We start from the raw sequence: 23,727 nt of genomic DNA on the forward strand, positions 1-23,727 counted from the left end.
CATGCATCAAGCTTACCCAATTTTATATCAAATAAGACAGTAACCCACATCCAAAATTATTATTGCAATGACATTCCCCTTGTTAATAAAAATAAACTTTTTTATACCTTTAAGCAGAACTGCAAACCATGAGAAAATAATCTCATTTAAAATATAAAGAAAAAAAAAAAGTTGACAAAAAATAAAAAATATATGAACATAAACAGACTTACACCACCACTAACTTTTGGGGGGAGGGAATAAAATCCCCACATTTTTATTAACGCGATTTGAATTTCCTAAATTAGTTTTTTTTATTATTTTCTCTTTTTTTGGTGTTCCTGTTCTTTCCATACAGTAATTGAGAGAAAGAAAATTCTGGGTGTTAACAATTCCACAAAGGAACTGTATAAATGATATCTACAAAGGCCCCCCGAGGGAAATTGGATGTTGAAAATTCTTGTAGGCATGTTGTGCATGTTCTAGAACACGTATTGTAATTTAATAGATGGCGTTCGTAACCGTGTAATGATTTAAAAGAACTTCCCAGTCCATGCGAAGGGGTATGAAGTCCAAGAGTAATTTCATTTGCAAAACGCACTTTTTATGCTACGTAAGTGTACACTTTGCGATCTTCAGGTGTTCGTGCTAAATATTCCCGTTCAATAAGTCCTTCAATGCGCTTTTTAATAACAACTGGGCTTGGAAGGAATCTGGCCTTCAGTTGCTGTGTTACCTAAAAAAATAGAAAAAGAAAAAAAATATTCAAATCAAACCATAACGAGAAAGTTATTTACTTTGCAAAAGGTGACTGGTGCATATTAGTCCACTAGTAACAAAAGCAATGTACATGACACTAATAGTTCATTGATCAGGACAGACTTTCGGGAGATCAGTTGCTTGGACTGGAAGAAGAAATTAGATCACTTGTAAGCTTGTCCCAAAGATGAACTACCAGCGAAACGTAAAACAAAATATTACATTACCCAGTTTTTCCTAATGTACGAAATTAACGTACAAACATCTGACAAATTTGTGGGCAAGCTTACAGCTTATTGAAACAAGGCTTCATTCCTCCCAAAAATATATGAAATGAAAAGCAACTGTCCCATGTATACCAGCATGCCTTTGGTAGGTCAGTGAAAAAAACATGTGAAGAAAAGTGTGAAGAGAGATAAATTGATATTCTACAAAGTTATTCTAAAATGGCCTAGACAGATTTGGTGGTACCCCTAGAAGAGATAATAGGTGGATAATAGTGACTTTTCTGTACTTATTACCACAACTGAAATTTTGTAACTAGTCAGCTATTTAATGAAAAAATGTGTCACTGTTTGGTATTATTGTGTGCACCACAATAACCAAAGAAGATAGTTGTCTGAGAAGATCAGAAGAGAATGGATACAAGCTTAACTCCAAACACAAGCAGCAGATGTTTTTTCACCTTAATGCATAGATTGCATTAAGGTGAAAAAACATTTTCCTTTACAACTCCTTTCAGTTCAGCAAAAAATAAAATAAAAATAAGGCCATCAAAGAACAAAACATTTTGCCCTACTTTATGAAACATGGAAGAGGCTTGGCTTTGGTTTACAGCTTCTTTGCTGCATCTAGCATGGGGTACAGGGCACAATAAATAGTCAAGATCAAGGAATTCTGGCACAAAATATACTGTCCATTGTTGTGTCTCAGATGCTGGTCATGGGTCCTCCAATAGAAAAATAGCCCATAACACAGCTAAGAGAAACAAAAAATGTCTCATAAGGGTCTCATAAAAAGGATACAGAAATCACTTGCAGTGATTTACTTTTTAAATGCTATGCAAAAAAACATTAGGATCCCATCATGTTTGTCCATGCCATTTTCATTTGTTTAACATTTTCTATTGAATTAAAAATCGAGGTCTGATTCTGTATTAATTATGGAAAACAATGCTGGATGCAAAAAGGTTTGGTCAATGTCATACTTTTAATGCATAGAATACATTGAAGTAAAAAAAACTTAAAGGCTTTAGAACCACCAAGTTATGCTGGTTCTTTTTTGCAGAAGGAATTCATCCATATCTGAGCATGCAATAAACATCCATAAAAACTATTCACGGCCTTTCACAGCTGGGATCTGGTTTCTATGGGCATTTTCGTTACCATTGGTTTGAGCCGTACTATTTTCGCAATACAGTGAGGGGAAAAAAAGTTTTGCTCCCCTGTTGATTTTGTACATTTGTGAATATGAATATAAAAAAAATAAAAAAATAAAATATTAAAAATTAAATACAATTCAAACAAACAGTCCATAAGTGTCAGAAGATGAGTGAATTAAACGAAAATAAATCTCCACCACGTGACAATCCACCAAATTTGAAGTGATCCCTCCACCGTTGTAGATGGCTACTCCTTCCCTCAGCGGGAAGTTGATATAACGTAACGCGTCCGGTGGTTTAGGAGCCTGAAACATCACGTCGCTCATCTGCTGTTCATTCCTAAAGATTGTTACTTCATGCCGTTTTTTGTCTGGCCAAATGTGAGTAGCCTGACTTTTGCTTCTTTTAAAGAATAAATCCACACATTGCAACAGTGAGCACTTAGTCTGTGATTATCTCTTTACATGCACCTGTCCTTTGCGGTTTGGTTGTCTTATGAGGATCTAATACATCAGCCTGGTTCCTGTTCATGGCCTGCGTATTTGATTTGCTTTATTGACCATCTGTTAACTCAGTGGTCCATATATGAAGGTGAGAGTAGCCATCTACAACGGTGGAGGGATCACTTCAAATTTGGTGGATTGTCACGTGGTGGAGATTTATTTTCGTTTAATTCACTCATCTTCTGACACTTATGGACTTTTGGACTGTTTGTTTGAATTGTATTTAATTTTTAATATATATTTTTTTTTTTTATATATATTCATATTCACACTTATGGTATTGGTGTTTGAGTATACCAGTATCATTTATATTTTTGAGTTTTGCGCTGCACTTTTTCTATTTTATTTTTTACTTGTTTAGGATTTTTGCGAATTTCCCTTAGTGTTCAGCTGGCTTTACCAGTGATCTGAACCCTGGGGGTCTGTATCACATAAATACACTTTAATATCATCATTTTTTGATCTATATATTTGCGCTGATTGCACCCTGTTTTTATAGATTTTGTACATTTGCCCGCTGACAAAGAAATGATCTATAATTTCAATGGTAGGTTTATTTTAACAGCGAAAGACAGAATAACTACAAAAAAAAAAAAACAGAAAAAAGCATTTAAAAAAAGTTATGAATGGATTTGTATTTTAATGAGTGAAACAAGTATCTGACCCCTTTGCAAAACATGACTTTGTACTTGGTAGCCATACCCTTGTTGGCAATCACAGGGGTCAGACGTTTCTGGTAGTTGGCCACCAGGTTTGCAAACACCGGAGGGATTTTGTCCCACTTCTCTTTGCAGATCCTCACCAAGTCATTAAGGTTTCGAGGCTGATGTTTGGTAACTCGAACCTTCAGCTCCCTCTACATATTTTCTATGGGGATTAAGGCCTGGAGACTGGCTAGGCCACTCCAGGACCTTAATGTGCTTCTTCTTGAGCCACTCTTTTGTTGCCTTGGCTGTGTGTTTTGAGTTGTTGTCATGCTGGAATAACCATCCACGGCCCATTTTCAATGCCCTGGCTGAGGGAAGGAGGTTCTCACCCAAAATTTGATATGGCCCTGCCCATCGTCCCCTTTGATGCAGTGAAGTTGTCCTGTCCCCTTATCAGAAAAACACCCCCAAAGCATGTTTCCACCTCAATGTTTGACGGTGGGGATGGTGTTCTTGGGGTCATGGGTAGTATTCCTCCTCCTCCAAACACGGCGAGTTGAGGCCAAAGAGCTTGATTTTGGTCGTGTCTGACCACAACACTTTTACCCAGTTCTGCCATGAATCATTGAGATATTTATTAACACATTTTAGATGGGCCTGTACATGTGGTTTCTTGAGCAGAGGGACCTCGCGGACACTGCAGGATTTCAGTTCCTCACGGCGTAGCGTGTTACCAATTGTTTTCTTGGTGACTATGGTTCCTACTACCTTGAGATCATTGACAAGATACTCCCATGTAGTTCTGGGCCGATTCCTCACCCTTCTCATGACCATTGAAACTCCACAAGGTGAGATCTTGCATGGAGCCCCAGACAGAGGGAGATTGACAGTTATTTTGTTTTTCTTTCATTTGCAAATCGCACCAACTGTTGTCACCCTCTCACCAAGCTGCTTGGCGATGGTCTTGTAGCTCATTCCAGCCTTGTGTAGGTCTACAATTTTGTCCCCAATATCCCTGTACAGCTCTTTGGTCTTGGCCATGGTGGAGGGATTGGAATCTGATTAATTGCTTCTTTTATACAGGTAACAAGCTAAGATTATGAGCACTCCCTTTAAGACCTTTCACACTGGGGCTGCGGTCACGTTCTTGCTAAACGCCACTCCTTTTAGCGGCACTTTAGCACTGGTTTAAGCTACACTTTTTGGCCACTAGCAGGGTGCTTTTAAAACCCCCAAAAAGGGAGTTTTGAAACGCTTTTTAGGCGCTTCAGAAACGCTGCTCATTTAGTGCAATGGGCAGGGGCAGTTTGAAAGCGCTGTATACAGCACCCACAAAGATGCTGCTTGCAGAACTTTTCAAAATGTCCCGCAAGCGCACCACATGGGTGTGAAAGCACCCATTGTAATGAATGGGAGGCAGTTTTCAGGCGCTTTACAGGCGCTATTTCTAGCACCAAAACGCCTGAAATCTGCCTCAGTGTGAAAGGGGTCCTCCAAGAGTGCTCCTAATCTCAGCTCGTTACCTGTATAGAAGACACCCGAGAGACAGAAATCAGCTGATTGATAGGGGATCTTAAATACTTCACTCATTAAAATGCAAATCAATGTATAACTTTTTTGAAATGTGTTTTTCTGGAAATTTTTGCTATTCTGTCTCTCGCTGTTAAAATAAACCAACCATTAAAATTTCAGACTGATTATTTCTTGGTCAGTGGGGAAAAAAAAAACAAACAAAAAAAAAAAAAAAAAAAACGTACAAAAATCAGCAGGGGACCAAATACTTTTTTTCGTTGACTGTATATTAATATGTAATGCAAGACTTGCAAATGTTTTCACGCAGATCACAAGTCCAACATGCAAAGTCTTGGAATATATGCTGTGTATCAAAATCTCAGTACTAAGAAACCACTTCCATCTGGGGACTTTTTTTATTTTCATTAAATTTGGTTCCACACTGTTCAAGTATGAATTTTCAGGAGAGAATGAGTAAAGAATAGGGCTTCACATGGATGTTTAGCAACCAACAGCAGATACCTGCTGTAAAGAATCAACTCTTTAAATGGCAGGAATCAAAAGGTATATGCGAATAGCTGCGGCCAGGAAGCCAATACAGATGAATGACAGGCTGACAGAGGCCACATTAGTCCACATGTCATTACACATTGAGTGATTACACAACACAGAAAGACATTTCTGCATTCAGAGCCAATTATCCTTGTGAATGTAGTGGAAAAGTTTAAACATCTTCAAGTAGCAGAGCTATGTAATGGTTATAAAAGCAGGAAGAATATGGAGTTTAAATTGCTAAATTTAAAACCTAATTGGGTGGGACTTCAAATGAGACTATGGCCATCCGGCACGTATAAAAGCAGGCCTGAACTTCAAAAATAAAGACTTGCTATGTTATAGTAAACATCTAGAAGTGCTAAATGAGTCAAAGCAGTACACTGAAAATGTACCTTCTATTCTTTCTGGGGAAAAAAGCCAGTATGCAAGTATGCCTAGGCACGCTCACACCTAGTTTCAAATCCTTCAGGGAAACAAAAAGCAGTGCATTACCTGGTATGCAAGTGTGCCTAGGCACATAGCTGTATATCTGCTGGCTCTGAATGCTAGTCTCACGACGGGATGAGATTTAGTGACCAGAAGCAACCGTTGGGTGTTGCACACATGGCCCGAATACGAGGCGGCTAGATGCAGCTACAGCCCTGGCCACTCCCCCCACGGATGCACTTCACCCCACTCACAGGGCTTTGTCGTAGATGTGGGAGTACAATACTGATGTCCATCTTTATGCCTTTTAAGTCACCTCAATCAATAGACAAAAGAGCTGAGGATTATAGGAAATAATGTCAATGGTGTTAGCCTCAAGCTCAGACTGCACAATTGGGAAAAGGAAAAGGGGGAAGTTAAGGGGGGTGGGGGAGAAGAAAGGAGGGGGTGAACACAGAGAAGGTGTTCGACATAATAATGAGTGATGTCCCACTTATGGTTCAGGCCCTTGGGGATCAGAGTATCCAGTTTGAATATGCAGCATACATCTCTCATACATATGAGAGGACAAAAAATAAATAAAAAATCCCTCCTTATTGGTTCGTTCACCCTTTCAATTACTTGAACCTTAAGAGATAAAAACGTTAAGAATAGAACGAGAAGGTGGGAAAAAAAAGTTGTTGTTTCAAACCCACATGTTTATCCTCAATGTCTTGAATCTGTCTGATCAGGTTTTATTACCTGAAGCACTTGGTGTACTCTCACAAGGTCTAAATTTGGCACTCACACATGATTTAGATTTTTTCAGCTACTAGAACTGATGTCAATAACTTTGCACAGACTTTGAAGGAGCATTATCTGGATACAGACACGGTTATGTTTTCACAAGGCAATACTCGACTGAACAGACTATCCAGAATTACATTTTTAAAGACTTTCATGAGCACTATGGGTATTAGTTGAAGGGTGTGCACACTTATGCAACCATATTTTATTTAATTTTACTTCCCTCCACCGAACATATTTCAGTTTGTTCAACTGAGTTGTACAGTTTTTAGGTCATATTAAAAAGGTGGAGAAAAAGTTCTGAAATTATTTATCGTTGTCTCACTTTTTTTACATCACAGAAACCTGACATTTTAACAGGGGTGAGTAGAGACTTTATGTCCACTGTATGTGTAAATCTCACTAAAATAAATAAAATTAAAAAAAAAAAAAAAAAGAGTATCCAAAGAATAATTGCTAGAAGAGACCAATGAAAAAACGAGATTATGAAACTTGCTACCATCAGGAAAAGCACCACGAAAAATAGGGGGAAATGGTTATTTGAAGGGCAATAGACCCCAAGAAACTAAAGGACAACCTAGCAAATACCATAATAAATAGCAAGTAGCAGAGAACTTAGACCAACTGCAAAAGTGGTCAACAAAATGTTTGCAAGGTAATGGCCAATACCTTGCTCAACTGACTTGTATTGATTTCCCTTGATTTTCAGGGAAGGGATATCAGATAAACCATGTCCCATCAGTTAAAATGTAAAAGTGGAAGCAGAATATCCATAAACCATGGTAAGGAAGATTGCCAGTTAGGGGAATTTAATTTGTTGGAGAACAGAGAACGGAGTCCACGTATCTTCCAAGGAAGAACAGAACTAAAAAAATATATATTTCCTTGGAAGGAGGAAAAGAAGTACCCTCACATAAAAAGCTCAGATGTAGGAATTTAGTAAAAAAAAAAAAAAGTTTGAGTTCAGCACAACATAATGGAAACTATTAGGGCTGAAACTAATCAAAATAAATTGATGATAAATCCATGGGGTGATCTGAAGAGGACTGTGCACAGGAGATGCCCTCGCAATCGGATTTGGAGTGAGCAAATATTGCCAAGTCGAGATGTGCCATGCCAATATTGCTCATACCCAAAAAGACTGAGTGCTGTAATAAAATCAAAAGGTGCTTCAACAAAGTATTAGTTTAAGGGTGTGCACCCTTATGCAACCATATTATTTTAGTTTTACTTCTCTCCACCTAAAAGATTTCAGTTTGTTGTTCAACTGAGTTTTAGTTTATAGGTCACATTAAAAAGGTGGAAAAAGTTCTGAAATTATTATTTTTTTGTCTCAGGGGTGTGCAGACTTTATATCCACTTTATTTTATTTTTTTTACATTTTTCTTTGCTGCAATTGCTTTACACTCATACTTTTTGATATTGCCTTAATGTACAGTGGGTCTCTGGCATCTTTTTAAATGCTGGGGATTATTGCAGTCAAGCCTCCATATGAATTTGTATTGAATCTATTTGTTCACCCAACAGGTTTTAATTCACACCACATATTTGAAGCTGTGTGCTACAGGCCAACATCATTGATATAATTTCCTTTTTTTTTTTTAAAGATGACATTTCCAGTAACCCTTAGCTCTTTGGACCCAGCTGCTTCTTATCTATTTTGTTTGTCAGTTGATTGAGGCTGCTCATGATGCATTAGGCCCGATGTCAGTATTGCACTCCTACGTCCATCACTTAAGCCCCGTGTAGGTGCAAAACACAGGAGCCTGGGCGGGAAGAGCTCTTTGGATGCAGACACCTGCTAGCTGTGTCAGACACCGGCAAACCCTATAGCAGCCTTAAATGGCATTCCAAATTTAGTGAGGTCATCTTTGTGCCGCTCAGCAGCAACTCTCTTGCTCGTTTTTTTTAATCACACCTTCTAAAGTTATGTTCCTCTTTATAAGGAACAAAGGGCTGTGATATTGGTTTTTAATATGAGAACAGTATAAAATAATAAAAAAAAAAGAAAAAAGTTATTCAGTGTTACCTCTGCTACTAATACATTGTGCTGCATTTTCTTTCTAGATTTCATAATCCGGACTATAGCAGCTTCTATCTCATGCTTTCTGTCGTCATCAACCTTCTTCTGGGTCTCCTTTCTTTCAGGGTCTGATTCACCTTGTTTGGCAGCCACTGCAAAAGTAAATTATATATCAGTCTCAGTTAAATGGCAAGGAATAAAATTATCCAATGACCATTTAAAATGTGTAAGCTCTACAACCAAATCACATTTCAAATGTAAATCCAAATAAAGATAAAAAAAAAAAAAAAAAAAAAAAACACAAATCCAGTTTCCAACAGATTTGCGTTACCAACGTTTTATAGTGTGTCCCTTTCACCAACACATGCCATGAAAGTCTGGAGTCTAATCATTTACACGTGACATGAAGTAGATTTCTTACATTCTATCCCTAGTCCTTTTATACACAGAAAGCCCTTTAAAAAGGTCAAAACCTAAATGAAACAAACCGTGAACCCCCAAAAAATTGCCAAAGCAGCTCTATTTTCATTGCTTTTTCAGCAAGAAACTAGTGCATACATATGCATTTTGACGGGCATGTATTAGTGATGTAGTGCTCCCTTTTACCACTAGAGGAACAAAATCAAATTGCAAAGCTCAAAGCATATTACTGATCGTGCAGCCCATTTAGTGTAATTAATGAAAGATAAACATTCCTCTTAAATTATTATATCAAATATTTTGCAGTTGTGGTATTTGATACCTTTACCCATATATTGATACAAAAAGCTGCAAAAAAAAAAAAAAAATGGAAAAACAGGCCAATGTTGCCAATGCAAAAAGAATTGTTGTGAAGTACAATAATTATAAAATTGCAAATTCAAAGAACGTTCACAGGAGGGCAATCTTGTACTACTAAAGTAACTTAGGCTGCATTCACACCTGAGCGCATAGTTTTCAGGTGGAAAGTCCTACGTTTTTACCATGAATTAGTACAGGTCAAAAGGTCACCATGTTGTTGGGCGTTTTGGAACTTTAAAGATGAGCGTTTTACGAGCTGAAAATGCTAAGGTGTGAATAGGCCCTAAGTAACTGTTAAAGAAAAATTCTGCCGACTTATATTTAATGATGCAGACATTTTAATGGTGGTGAAATTGTCATTCTGATCCTGACTTCACTATTTTGCGAGTCACTGGCCATTAAAAAGCAGACAGCCAAGTAAAACCTGTTAAGTGGTTGTAAACCTTTACATATACCTATTGAAGTGCCTATCCTCAGGTGATACAGAGATGAAACCAATCACCTCCATAAAATGCACCTGCTTATCTGCAGTCTTCTCTTCATCTGCTCAAAGTGCTTAATTTATAAAGCTGTCTGAGCGGTCTAAGTTACACTTTGTAGAGCTCAGTGAGGAGAGCTCTGAGAGCTGATGGAAGGGAAGGGAAGAAAAGGGAAGGGACACCCCCCCCCCCATTCTCACAGTAACAGAACTGAGGCTGTCAATAGGCTGGAGGTCCCTCCACCGTCACCATTTTTCTCTTGGTGTCGGATGTTAATCATGCTGATAGAGGAATGAAGCAGCAGACAGAACTTATACCTAAGTTACTTTTACCATTTTTAGCGGCACTTTACCGTCGTTTTTGAGCGCCAATAGGCTGCTACCATGACTTTTAACCCCCGAAAAAGGGTTAAAACCGCCGGCAAATTACTGCTACAGTAGGTGAACCCGATTTTGTGTCAATCTCGCTCTCTTTCTCAGCGAGATTGAGCACCTACGAGCCCCATCGCGGGAGCCAGCGCCGAGCTGGCTTGCCGCGATGGAGACAGAGCCGTCATAGAAGCGACGGGAGATCCGACTTGGATTCCCGCCAATTCTACACGTGTGCAGCGTTTGTTATGAATCCTGAAGGGGAAGTCCCCGCCGGATTTTAAATAAAAATCCGGCATGGGTCCCCCCTCAGGAGCATACCGGGCCCTTAGGTCTGTTATGGGTTGTAAGGAGAGCCCCCCTACGCCGGAAAAAACGGCGTAGGGGGTCCCCCTACAATCCATACCAGACCCGTATCCAAAGCACGCTACCCGGCCAGCCAGGAAGGGAGTGGGGACGAGCGAGCGCCCCCCCCCCCCCCCCTGAGCCGTACCAGGCTGCATGCCCTCAACATGGGGGGGTTGGGTGCTCTGGGGCAGGGGGGCGCACTGCGGCCCCCCCCACCTCAGAGCACCCTGTCCCCATGTTGATGAGGACAGGGCCCCTTCCCGACAACCCTGGCCGTTGGTTGTCGGGGTATGCGGGCGGGAGGCTTATCGGAATCTGGGAGCCCCCTTTAATAAGGGGGCCCCCAGATACCGGCCCCCCACCCTAAGTGAATGAGTATGGGGTACATCGTACCCCTACCCATTCACCTGCAAGAAAAGTGGTAAAAACACAAATAAACCACACAGTGTATTAAAATATTTTATTTTTCTGCTCCGGAGGCCGCCCCCTGTCTTCTTTATTAGCTCTTTTACCAGGGGGGGCTTCTTCTTTGACGTCTTCGGGTGGGTGGGGGCCGCCGTCTGGTTCTCTTCCACCGCCGGGGGGGGGTGGCTTTTATAAAAGCCCCCACCCCCCCGGCGGGTTTCCTCCGGCGTCTTCGGCGGGGCTCTTCTTCTTCCGCTATCCCGACGGGTCTTCTCAACTCTCCGGGGTTCTCCTTCTGTCTTCGCCGCTCTCCGTTGTTGACTCGGCGCACCCCGGTTCTTCGTCTCGCTGTCCGGTGTCTTCTTCCGTGCTGTACGTCTTCTTCTTCCGTGCTGTGACGTCATGTTCTTCACTTCTCTCCTTCTCCCGATGTTGACACGCCGGTCCTCCTCGCTGAAATGACGGATGCGCGCCTTGCATCGGACCTATATAGGCCTCACAGTCCCATCATGCTCTGTACCTACCCATGTGATACCTACCACGTGGTAGGTATCACATGGGTAGGTACAGAGCATGATGGGACTGTGAGGCCTATATAGGTCCGATGCAAGGCGCGCATTCCGTCATTTCAGCGAGGAGGACCGGCGTGTCAACATCGGGAGAAGGAGAGAAGTGAAGAACATGACGTCACAGCACGGAAGAAGAACTCATCACAGCACGGAAGGAGAAGACGTACAGCACGGAAGAAGACACCGGACAGCGAGACGAAGAACCGGGGTGCGCCGAGTCAACAACGGAGAGCGGCGAAGACAGAAGGAGAACCCCGGAGAGTTGAGAAGACCCGTCGGGATAGCGGAAGAAGAAGAGCCCCGCCGAAGACGCCGGAGGAAACCCGCCGGGGGGGTGGGGGCTTTTTTAAAAGCCACCCCCCCCCGGCGGTGGAAGAGAACCAGACGGCGGCCCCCACCCACCCGAAGACGTCAAAGAAGAAGCCCCCCCTGGTAAAAGAGCTAATAAAGAAGACAGGGGACGGCCTCCGGAGCAGAAAAATAAAATATTTTAATACACTGTGTGGTTTATTTGTGTTTTTACCACTTTTCTTGCAGGTGAATGGGTAGGGGTACGATGTACCCCATACTCATTCACTTAGGGTGGGGGGCCGGTATCTGGGGGCCCCCTTATTAAAGGGGGCTCCCAGATTCCGATAAGCCTCCCGCCCGCATACCCCGACAACCAACGGCCAGGGTTGTCGGGAAGGGGCCCTGTCCTCATCAACATGGGGACAGGGTGCTCTGAGGTGGGGGGGGCCGCAGTGCGCCCCCCTGCCCCAGAGCACCCAACCCCCCCATGTTGAGGGCATGCAGCCTGGTACGGCTCAGGAGGGGGGGGGCGCTCGCTCGTCCCCACTCCCTTCCTGGCTGGCCGGGTAGCGTGCTTTGGATACGGGTCTGGTATGGATTGTAGGGGGACCCCCTACGCCGTTTTTTCCGGCGTAGGGGGCTCTCCTTACAACCCATAACAGACCTAAGGGCCCGGTATGCTCCTGAGGGGGGGACCCATGCCGGATTTTTATTTAAAATCCGGCGGGGACTTCCCCCTCAGGATTCATAACAAACGCCGCACACGTGTAGAATTGGCGGGAATCCAAGTCGGATCTCCCGTCGCTTCTATGACGCGCTTGCTGGGATGTGCTGTCACTATTCCAGTGAGTGTGAGATGTCGACGAGATCTCGGCACCCTGTCGCCGAGTATCAGCGCGACGCTGTCGTGCTAAAAGCACAATATCACAAACACCTACTGTAGTTCGACGGCGCTGCTCGTTGATTTCAATGGGCAGGGGCGCTTTATTCACCGCTCCTACGGCGCCTCAAAGATGCGCTAGCAGGACTTTACCGTCCTGCCAGCGTACCACTCCAGTGTGAAAGCCCTCAGGCTTTCACATTGGAGTAAAAGAGGCTCTTTCAGGGCGCTTTCCAGGCACTATTTTTAGCGCTATAGCGTCTGCAAAGCACCTCAGTGTGAAAGTAGCCTTAGTGCTCTTAATTGAGACAATTGCAAACTATTACACACTGCTTTGAATAGTTACAACCACCTTAAGGCCAAGCTTTTTTTTTTTGCATACTTTCTCTGGGTCAATGACTTTTTTTTTACAAGCAGCCCAATTGTCTTTCATCATATCTGAAATTTTCAGGCATCGGCAAAGTTGTCCATTTATAGATTTGTTCTCAACTTTAAAAGCAGAGTGAATCCCTCCTATCCTTTACATCCAATGAAGCTGCCCTCTTAGCCTCTGATCTGCAGTTGCCATGGTGCTGCATATGAAATCAGCTAGAACGCCAGTCATTTGATGGCTTGACTGCTTGCTTGGGAGCCAACATAAGCACACTATTAACAGTTACATTCAAAGCATGCCCTGAATCTATTTTGTGAAAACAGTTAAAAAGGTGGGATAAGTTTGCTTTATTCAGCCTCCACTGAAATTGCATTTCTAATACGTTCTACTTGTAGTCCATAGGAGTGCACAAAGGGAGTATATTACTGTAATCTGAGCCAATTGACACATGCAGTAGCCATGCATCCAAACCCTCATCAGCAACCAGTCACTCCTTGAAACAAGTTGATGTCACAGTTCAACCCAACTGAACTCAAAAATGAGGACTGGAGGTCTTGCAGAATTTGTTAATAGTCAATTATTTTGTCTCTGCTGACAAACTTAAACACTTCTATAAGAGAATACATGAAAAGCCAATTTCAATGGCAAAAACCCCTATAGAGTAGGTGGAGCTCACACTGGACATTAAACTCATTCCACAAAACTTTCAGAAAAAGGCTCTTTTGAAAGGCTTATTCTCCTCCCTTTAACCAGGCTCTCTAGTTTCATGAATGCCAAGGAGGGGAATATTGACTTAAAGCAGAACTATGGCCTCTCATGGCTCAAAAAATTATGCAAAAGGTACACATGCATATTTCTTCTAGCCCACCTGTAAAGTCTCAATAGTGGTTGAAGACTGCCAGTGATGTTGCCTCTCTCATTAAAGGCTAAATTCACCTTCATAAAAAACAAATGCACACTTTTTGCAAACAAATGTGCATTTATTTTTTTCCTGCAGGAGCCTGGAAAGCATTGCATCTGTGATCAGATGATCACAAGTGTAGGGTGCAAGGTGGGCTCCTACAGACATGTCCCCTGGCTTTCAGTCCGTACCTCTGTAGGGTCTCTGTTTGAAAGCCTTGAGGACATGACAGTGGACTACAAAAAAGTGTATATGGGCACACCCACATCTGCCATGGTGGAAGATGGTACTTAGTTTATTCATTCACAGGAATCTGAATGAAACAGCTGTGTGACAGTTGGTGCACCCTAAATATGGAGGGGGGCCACGACATGGAACATGTTCCAAATGTGAACCAATGCCTCGTTTCCACTGAGCGGAGCCGTACAGTTAGAATGGTCTGGTCTATTCTGGTGAGCATTTCCACTGCAAGTCGGAACGTCAGGGGCCATACAGGGTTTAAAAAAAAATTACTAGTGTGTCCACCAATCAGTGGAATGTATTGTAGCTCCGCCCTAACCGAACCATTCCATATTCATGGCACACTTTAACAATGGAAACACCCAAAATAACGTACCGCTCAGTGGAAACGAGGCATTATTCTTTCAGGCTGTGCCTGCTTGCACTGCATTCATGTGGATAATATCGCAGGGAACCTGGCCATCAGCATGGTCACTTCTGTGGCACAAGCCAGTAGCTTTCTCAATCAGCACCAGGGCACACCTAATCCTGCCCACTGCTTTCTGGAATGACAGTACTGTACTGTGCTCTTGCTAAAAGCTTCCCACTGTGTCTGAGGCATGAATGAAGGATTTGGCTCAGTCTGGGAAGGCAACAATTATTATTTGTTGTTAACTTTATGAAGCAGAGCTCCAGTTAGCCAAATACTTATAACTGCTATGTCACTTACCCACTCTAATCAATAATTGCAATTTAAGAAATGTGAACCCAATACAAATGAGGCATGTATGAAACATGGGAGTTCATGCTCTATAAAGCATTGAGCCTGCACCAACTGTGCTTGGGTTTATAAGGAGGCCAAATATTTGAATATATAACATCCCCTACCAAACCCAAACACATTGCAGGAAAGGAAAGCCATCCACTCCATTAAAATATTAGTAATGACTGACTTGGCCACATTTTACGCTCATTAAATGCGTAAAGTAGGTAAAACGCATTACCCAAAATGTCAGAAAAACTACATGGGGGGGGGGGGGGGGTGTAGAAAAGACAAGTCAGCTGAGACTGGAAACCGGGCTAGTGTCCTTTTTTTGCTTTTACATCCAAGTACACTAGCCATTGTGCACATCAAAATGTGTGTGCTTTTATTTATTTTTTGTTTAGATATAAATTTGGAGGTTTAATGCATATTACACGATAATGGTTACTTCTGTGCCCTTTTGAGCATCTTATATCCTCTTTAGGAAAAGTGGATAAATGAAGAGTTGTGGCCATTTGAGTTGTCATCTTTCAGAGTATCTGCATTAGAACCTGCAGCCATTTCATATGTTGGTCCCAACATAAAAAGTGCAAAAGCACTTATGACCTATGTATAATGTAGTTCTATGGATGGAGGTGAGCTGCTAGATATACTGGTGAAGTTGTCACAAGGGTGTCTGCTCCTATTTACTTTCATGTAAAAGGAAGATTGCATGATTTTGGACAGCCAATTATACACTGCTCAAATGTTTTTTAAAGGAACACTTTAAATGGGGAAAAATATCATGCATGATATCTATACTGATATGGACTGGGTAATGTGTTAGAAATTAAAGGATGCCACATTGTTTAATGGGCTGAATTTAAAAGACGAAAACCAAAAAAAAAAAAAAAAAAAAGGATCCAGCAGGCTAGTCCATTTTGCTGAAATGTAATTGCAAAACTCAAAATGGTCCTCAGTAGTTTATAAGGCCCCTACGTGCTTGTATGCAAGCCTGACAACGTCAGGGCATGCTCCTAATGAGACAACGAATCTAGTCCTGGGGTATTTTCTCCCAGATCTGAACAAGGACATCACTAAGCTCCTGAACAGACGGAGGTGCAACCTGGCAGCATCAGATGGACCAGAACATAATGTCTGAGGTGTTCCATTGGATTTAGGTCAGGCAAGCGTGGGAGCCATTCAAAAGGATCAATTCCTTCATCCTCCAGAAACTGGCTGCATACTCTTGCCACATGAGGCCGGGCATTGTCGTGCACAGAGAGAAATCCAGGACGCACTGCACCAGCGTAGGGTCCGACAATGGGTCCAAGGATTTTATCCGGATACCAAATAGCAATGAGGGTGCCATTGTCTAGCCTGTAGACGTCTGTGTCCCTCCATGGATATGCCTCCCCAGACCATCACTGACCCACAACCAAACCGGTCATGCTGATTGATGTTACAAGCAGCATAACATTTTCCACGGCTTCTCCAGAGCCTTTCATGTCTGTCACATGTTCTCAGGGTGAACCTGCTCATCTGTGAAAAGTACAGGGCGCCAGTGGCAGTCCTTCCAATTCTGGCATTAAATGGCAAATGCCAATTGAGTTGCACGGTGCCGGGCAGCGAGTACAGGGCCCACTAGAGGACGTCAGGCCCTGTGTTCACTGCCCGGCACCTACTACACTCCTACTCAGGTGTCTTTGAATTCAGCCCTCTGTAGGTCGATCACTTTCACTTCCATCAAACAATGTGGAAATACTTTCATTCCTAACACATTACCAAGTCTATATCAGTATAGTCCAGCATGATTTTTTCCCCCCATTGAGGTTTGATGTGTTTTAAAGTGTTCATTTTTTTTTTTTTTGAGCAGTGAATACATGCATGAAGTCCAAAAGAGAAGATATGCCTGTTTGAAGTTTTTATTTGTACTGTTGTATTGGGACAGTTTTTTTAAACAGTTTTGACACCTATATGGTATAGAGAGAGTGCACATAAGGGGGTCACACCATCCCTATTCATTGAATTTATATTATGAATGTATGAGCATCACTGTACTATATTATAGTACTTAAACCCCAATAGGCAGTGCCAATACCCTAAGGGGTTGTTTGGTCACACCAAATATATAATTTTGCCTTTATTTATTTTTTTTTTACACTTTTTGGTAGCACTACAATTTCTTTTTAAATTTAAGACTGGAAATGACAAACTGAAGGACACAAAGATGGAAGTTGTATTTTAACCAGCAGCAGAGTTTTGGATCTTTGAAGTACTATTATATCCATCAGAAAGTGCTGCCAGACAGACAAGATAAACGATATCTCCAATGACAACAATTGCTAAATGAGATGAAACAAACACGTGCTTTTAGGTTTTCCTCTACTTTGTGCTGCTTTACCCACCTGTTTGGATTTTAACTCTATGCAATTTGGAAGTGAATTGATCATTTACAGTGAACACGTGACCACATTCTATTTCTTTTGATTTGGGCTCTTTTGTGAGGACTCTCTGAGTAGGCTTTCCACAGGCAAGAGACTGCAGTGCTCTCACCAGCTCTCGTTCTGGGATATCGGTCTCTTGCTGGATTTCCTGTGCAGAAGAGAGACATTTACATATATAGATTATGTGATGAGATACAACATATGCATTCATAAACTATGATAAACTTTTCATTTAACAATATGTCAGTCCATTAACCTTAAGTCCTTCAAGCAGATTGGCAATCAACAATATTTCCTATTTTTCCACTTTACAGAAAACCAGTATTCTGACAATTTGTTTACAAGTAAAAAGCAGGGTTTTTGCTAGAAAAGTACTTTGAATCCCTAAACACACACAGTTGTGTTTATAAGTTTACATACCCTGGCAGAAATTATGATTTCTTGGCCATTTTTTTTTGAGCATATGAATGATAACACAAAAACATTTCTTTCACTCATGGTCGGTGTTTGTCTGAAGCCATTTATTAGCAATCGAATGTGTTTACTCTTTAAATCATAATCACAACAGAAACTACCCAAATGACCCAGAGCAAAAAAGTTTACATACCCTGTAGATTTTGGCCTGATAACATGCACACAAGTTGACACAAAGGGGTTTGAATGACTATTAAAAAGGTAACCATCCTCACCTGTGATCTTGTAATATAGTGTGTGTGTGTGTGTGTGTGTGTGTGTGTGTGTGTGTGTATATATAAATATATTATATATATATATATATATATATATATATATATATATATATAAAAGGTCAATGAGTTTCTGGACTTTTGAAAGACCCTTGCATCTTTAATCCAGTGCTGCACTGACATTTCTGGATTCTGAGTCATGGGGGACACAAAAGAGTTGTCAAATAGATCTGCAGGAAAATGTAGTTGAACTGTATAAAACAGGAAAGAGATATAAAAAGATATCCAAGGAAATTAGATTGCCAATCAGCAGTGTTTAAATTCTAACCAAGAAGTGGAAAATTAGGGGTTCTGTTTTACCAAAACCACGGTCAGGTAGACAAACCAAAATTTCAGCCACAACTACCAGGAAAATTGTTTGGGATGCAAAGAAAAATCCACAAATAACTTCAGATGAAATACAGGACTCTCTTAAAACGTGGTGTGGCCGTTTCAAGATGCACAATAAGGAGGCACTTGAAAAAAAAAATGGGCTGCATAGTCAGGTCGCCAGAAGAAAGCCATTACCATGCAAATGCCACAAAGTATCCCTCTTCCAATACTCCAAACAGCACAGAGACAAGCCTCAAACCTTCTGGCACAAAGTCATTTGGCGTGACGAGCCCAACATTGAGCTTTTTGGCCCTAAACACTACATTTGGAGAGGAGTCAACAAGGCAAATGATGAAAGGTACACCATTCATACTGTGAAACACGGAGGTGGGTCGCTGATGTTTTGGGGATATGCGAGCTATAAAAGCACAGGAAATTTGATCAAAATTGTTGGCAAGGTGAATGCAGTATGGTATCAAAAAATACTGGAGAAACATTTCAACATGACAATGATCCAAAACACAAGGCCAAGTCGACCTGTCATTGGCTACAGCAGAATAAAGTTAAGGTTTTGGAGTGGCTGTCTCAGTCTCCTGACCTCAATATCGTTGAACCACTCTGGGGAGATCTCAACATGTGCAGTTCATGCAAGACCACCCAAGAATTTACAGGAACTGGAGGCTTTTTGCCAAGAGGAATGGGCAGCTTTACCATTTGAGAAGATAAAGAGCCTCATCAACAAATACCAGAAAAGACTTCAAGCCGTCATTGATGTTAAAGAGGAGGCAATACACGGTATTAAGAACTGGGGAATGAAAACTTTTGATCACGGTAATTTGGGTAGCTCCTGTTGACATTATGATTTAAGAGAGTAAACACTGTTGATTGATAATAAATGGCTTCAGCCAAACACTAACCATGAGTGAAAAATGTTTTTGCGTTATTCATATTCTCTGAAAAATGGCCAAGAAATCAAAAAATTCTAGCAGGGTATGTAAACCTATGAGCAAAACTGTATATATATTTTTAGCAGAGGCCCTAGAGAATAAAATGGCGGTTATTGGTCTTTTTACACTGTCAATTTTTTTTATTCCCATCACAAGGAATGTAAACATCCCTTGTGATAGAAATAAGGCATGACCTGTCCTCTTTATGGAAGAGATCTGGGGTCAAGAAGACCCCACAGCTCTCCTCTACAATATAAAAGCACCATTAAAAAACAAAACATTTTAATAAAAGAAAAAAAAATTCTAATGCCTAAAAAAAATGGCCGGTTTGCATCGGCCACACACCGGAAGTGATATCATGACATCATTTCCCGGCCTCCGAGGTCATATGAGCAGAGGCCAGCTTTCCTCTGCTGATCTCCATGGCCAGCCGTCACAATCGCCAGATCGGTTCTCTGGTTCCATGATGAGCCAGGGAACCACTAGAAAGTGGGGGCACTCCCAACCCCAATGGTTCTAAAAGTGATCCAGCAGCTAATCAGTTGCTTTTATCACTTTTTAGAAAGAGCGGAGGCTGCAGGAAATTGTACTACTGGGGTTATGGCATATAGCTGCAGCCATAGCCCGGGTATTAAAAAGCAAAGTAATGACATATTTTCCCAGTTAAATGGTCAGCAAGTAGTTAAATAGACCCTGTTAGCTTGTCTATTCAGGGCAAAGTGACAGGTCCTCTTTAAAACCTACCTCTCAACCCAGTTATGCTCATATTCGCAGTACTAGCACAAAATACAATACAACAAGCTTACAGTGCCAATGTCACATTGTTCAGAACCAGCAATATATGAGCCATAGAGAGGTCTCATGCTCTCTTAGGCCTGGTTTACAATAGTGTGATTCAATGGAACAAAAAAAAAAAAATATGGAACGAAACAAAAATTTGAAGCTGTATGGGAACCATGGGCGTCCCACTGTGGTTTATCTCTAGATACTGGGGTACACCCTGGGCAACCTGCATCCTCCAGCTCTAGTTAGGCACATGCTCCCTTCCCTTTCTTTTTCTCTTCCCCCCACTTCTCTTTCTCTTTCCTACCTCTTATCCTTTTAAGATAGTTGTTTGACTTAAGGGTAATGTTTTATATTCGTTTTTTTATAAAAAAACAATTTGGCAACACTATAGGCCTAATTGACATCGTAAGTACGAGCTAGAAGTGCACTGAAGTCAAATTCGAACCCACTAATTTTCTTACGTATGCTTTTATTGGAGGGGGTGGATTGGGGGGGGGGGGCCTGGCCGGGGCACAGAATGATCCCATTAGGGGTGCCCGGGACAGGTAGGACTCCCCTGAGCGAGTGACTACTATATTCATTTTTTTTCCTCCCCTTCCCCTGTTAGCAAGCTCGTATATTTCCTTTAATCAGCCTACAATCGGGCAATATGAAGTCGGTTGAGGCCTTGTTGCTGACATTTTGCCTTATTTGTTGAATGTTTTGATGTTGTAGACACGGCCTTTGGTCATACTGTAATTGTATTCTATATTTGGAAAAATAAAAATCTATTGAAAGTAAAAAAAAAATATGGAAATTGCAAGATTTTTTAAAGGTGCCCGTTCACATCAATGTAGTACGCCACGCATTTGGAAAAAGGTCCTGTGCTACTCTGGTGCCATTATAGCGTGATTTCGGTCCCACAGAATATGTAAACCAAATCCAAAAAGAAACCAGGTCGCACTACATAATTGCATTGTGTCCGCCCTAATGTCGCAGTCCCAATAAAGAAAAAAAATCGCAGATCGCCATTACTAGTAAAAAAATTTAATAAAAATAATAATAATAATAATAATAAATAATTCTGTCCCATATTTTGTAAGCGCTTATTGCGATTTTTTTTTACCAAAAATATGTAGAAGAATACGTATCGACCTAAACTGAGAAAATTATTATAAATTTTTTTTTAAATTGGGCTATTTATTATAGCAACAAGTAAAAAATATTGAATTTTTTTTCAAAATTGTTGCTTTTTTTGTTTATAGCGCAACAAATAAAAACCACAGAGGTGATCAAATACCACCAAAAGAAAGCTCTATTTGTGGGGAAAAAAGGGCGTCAATTTTGTTTGGGAGCCACATTGCATGACCGCGCAATTGTCAGTTAAAGCGACGCAGTGCCCAGTAAGCAAGTGGTTAAAAGGAAAAAAAAACAAAACTTATTGTAGTTACCATTAAAGAATTGCCAATTCCAGTCTATAAAGCCCAGTTACACAACAATGGGAATCAAACAATAAAACATTCAAGGAGACAAATATTTATGCGTTTCATTCAGGGCTGTGGAGTCGGTAGATAAATGTTCCGACTCCTCAGTTATGTACTTCCGACTCCGACTCCTCTGTATTAATATGCGAATGTATTTTATACATTCCTTGAGTGAAAGAAACGCAACCTACCACAGGACTACTGGCTGGGAAGCCAACAGTCTACTGTATTGCACAGTTTAAGCAAAAGACAAACACAATGAAAACAATCAAGTGACTGGATAGTAGCAGCAGGCATAAACATCAGGAACAGGATCTTTACCAGTTCAAAAATACAAACCACATTATTTGGTTGTTTTAGAACAAAAACAAAGCTTATCTATAATGAACCAAAAACAAAATCTGCAAAACCTAGAAATGGTTTATATTAATCTTGAAATGTAGTTCTAGGCTTAGCAAATGCAAATCAATTCAATGTAGAGTTCTAAGGAAGAGAATTGCCTCTGCCAGATCCTCTTTCATAGAGGCTCTTAAGTCAGACTTTATTATTTTTAGGGCTGAAAATAATCTTTCGACACCGACTTGGGTGGGTGGCATTGCAGTAACTATTCTGGCCACATCACTAACGATCTCTGGATAAACAAGGATGGCTTCTTCAACAGTAAGTTTTGATGAGCGATCATACTTTTCAACTTCTTTTAGTGCTTTATAAAACTCCTGTTTTATAAAGCGATTCAGTTCGCATGTGTAGCGCTATATACGTTTTTTCACTCACACACTGTTGGAATTTTTTTATTTGGACACTTACTGGTTCTCTAACATGCGTTCCCTGTAAAAGCAGAACACAACACTATGGAAAGTATAAGTATTGCAGCTCCTAATTGTGCGTTGCGTGCCATATAGTGAAGCACATGAAAAGCATGCTTCTTCACGGTCACTTAACGTGTTCGTTTTGCGGTTACGTGAGGCACTGCATGCATTGGTCTTTATTCTTACAGTAAAGAAGTCATTAATTATAACTTTTTGTGAATTGGGACATTTAAACTTGCTTTTTTTTTAAATTCCAATCTAAATTTAGTAGGAGTCGGAGCATTGTTTGCCGACTCCAGGTACCCAAAATTTCCCCCGACTCAAGACTCCTCGACTCCGACTCCACAGCCCTGGTTTCATTCATGTCATTATTGCTCCTTTTAGCATTTTCAATGCTTTCACTTTGCTACAAAGACGGTTTACATACAGAAGTAATGACTCAGTGTCTCAAACCTTATTGGATAGTTTTGATTGAACAAAGCAAGACAATGGCCCGGCAGGAGGCATTCTCACTGTTGAAGGGGGAATTGAGCAAACTTCTTTCCTGCAACCCGTAGTTGCAGGAAAGAAATTTGCTCCATTTATGGCCGGCCTTAGGTAACTTATGCAATTCAAATAGTAGCTAACCTATGGCACTCAATAAGTAAAATGCTAAAATCAACTTTACATTTTCAGTTGACAACCCCCCCCCCCCCCCCCCCCAAAAAAAAAAAAACAACCTGCAGAAGTCCAAGTAGTAAGTAGATATGCATAGAACTGTTGTAGTCCACTTATTTGTAAACAAAAGATGAGAAAAAAAATACAAAAGGAGGTAAAAAGTATTTCATTCCCTACCTCAAACGTGTACTTGTCTCGGTTGTTAAAGAGTATTAATATGGTCATCTGGAAGGTTGAGACTTGCAGTATGTGTTTTCGTGTGTTGGAACCAGTAACTTGAGCGCCTCCTACACCGACCTCTGAGCCATCCTCCTGGAAAGAAAATGCACACATCCATGCACATTAACAAACTATGATTTATTATGAGGGGCATCTTCTAGGATACCATTTTCTCTATATTCAAATCTTCCAACTAACCTTTTTGACAGGTCCATAAAAAGTGGCGTTAAGATCTGCAGAACCCATGTGGTGTTGCAATGTCAGCTGCCGTCCACTGTGTTTAGCAAGATAAAACCTTTATCAAAGCAAACACAGTATTTTAATTACTTACACTGATATATGAGCAAGGGCTCACAAACTGCGGCAAATTGCAGCAGAACAGATGTTAAAATATCTCTAAGCCTCAAATGGCCTT

The 23,727-nt window shown here is 41.1% G+C and overlaps 1 protein-coding gene across 1 annotated transcript in view; it reads right to left on the bottom strand.

Moving 5' to 3' along the window:
• Positions 1 to 220: 220 nt before the first annotated feature.
• Positions 221 to 23,727, bottom strand: part of CUL3 (cullin 3) — a 153,122-nt gene continuing 129,615 nt past the window's right edge. Inside the window, exons 12-16 of the mRNA XM_040349053.1 lie at positions 23,511 to 23,607; positions 23,271 to 23,405; positions 17,335 to 17,521; positions 8,578 to 8,723; positions 221 to 715 (exon numbers count right to left, since the gene is read on the bottom strand). Coding sequence (XP_040204987.1) covers positions 584 to 715; positions 8,578 to 8,723; positions 17,335 to 17,521; positions 23,271 to 23,405; positions 23,511 to 23,607 — 697 coding nt within the window. The 3' untranslated portion in view covers positions 221 to 583. The remainder of the gene's footprint in view (positions 716 to 8,577; positions 8,724 to 17,334; positions 17,522 to 23,270; positions 23,406 to 23,510; positions 23,608 to 23,727) is intronic.

Source organism: Rana temporaria, chromosome 4 (genome assembly GCF_905171775.1).
Source record: "Rana temporaria chromosome 4, aRanTem1.1, whole genome shotgun sequence".
Taxonomy (NCBI): Eukaryota; Metazoa; Chordata; class Amphibia; order Anura; family Ranidae; genus Rana; species Rana temporaria.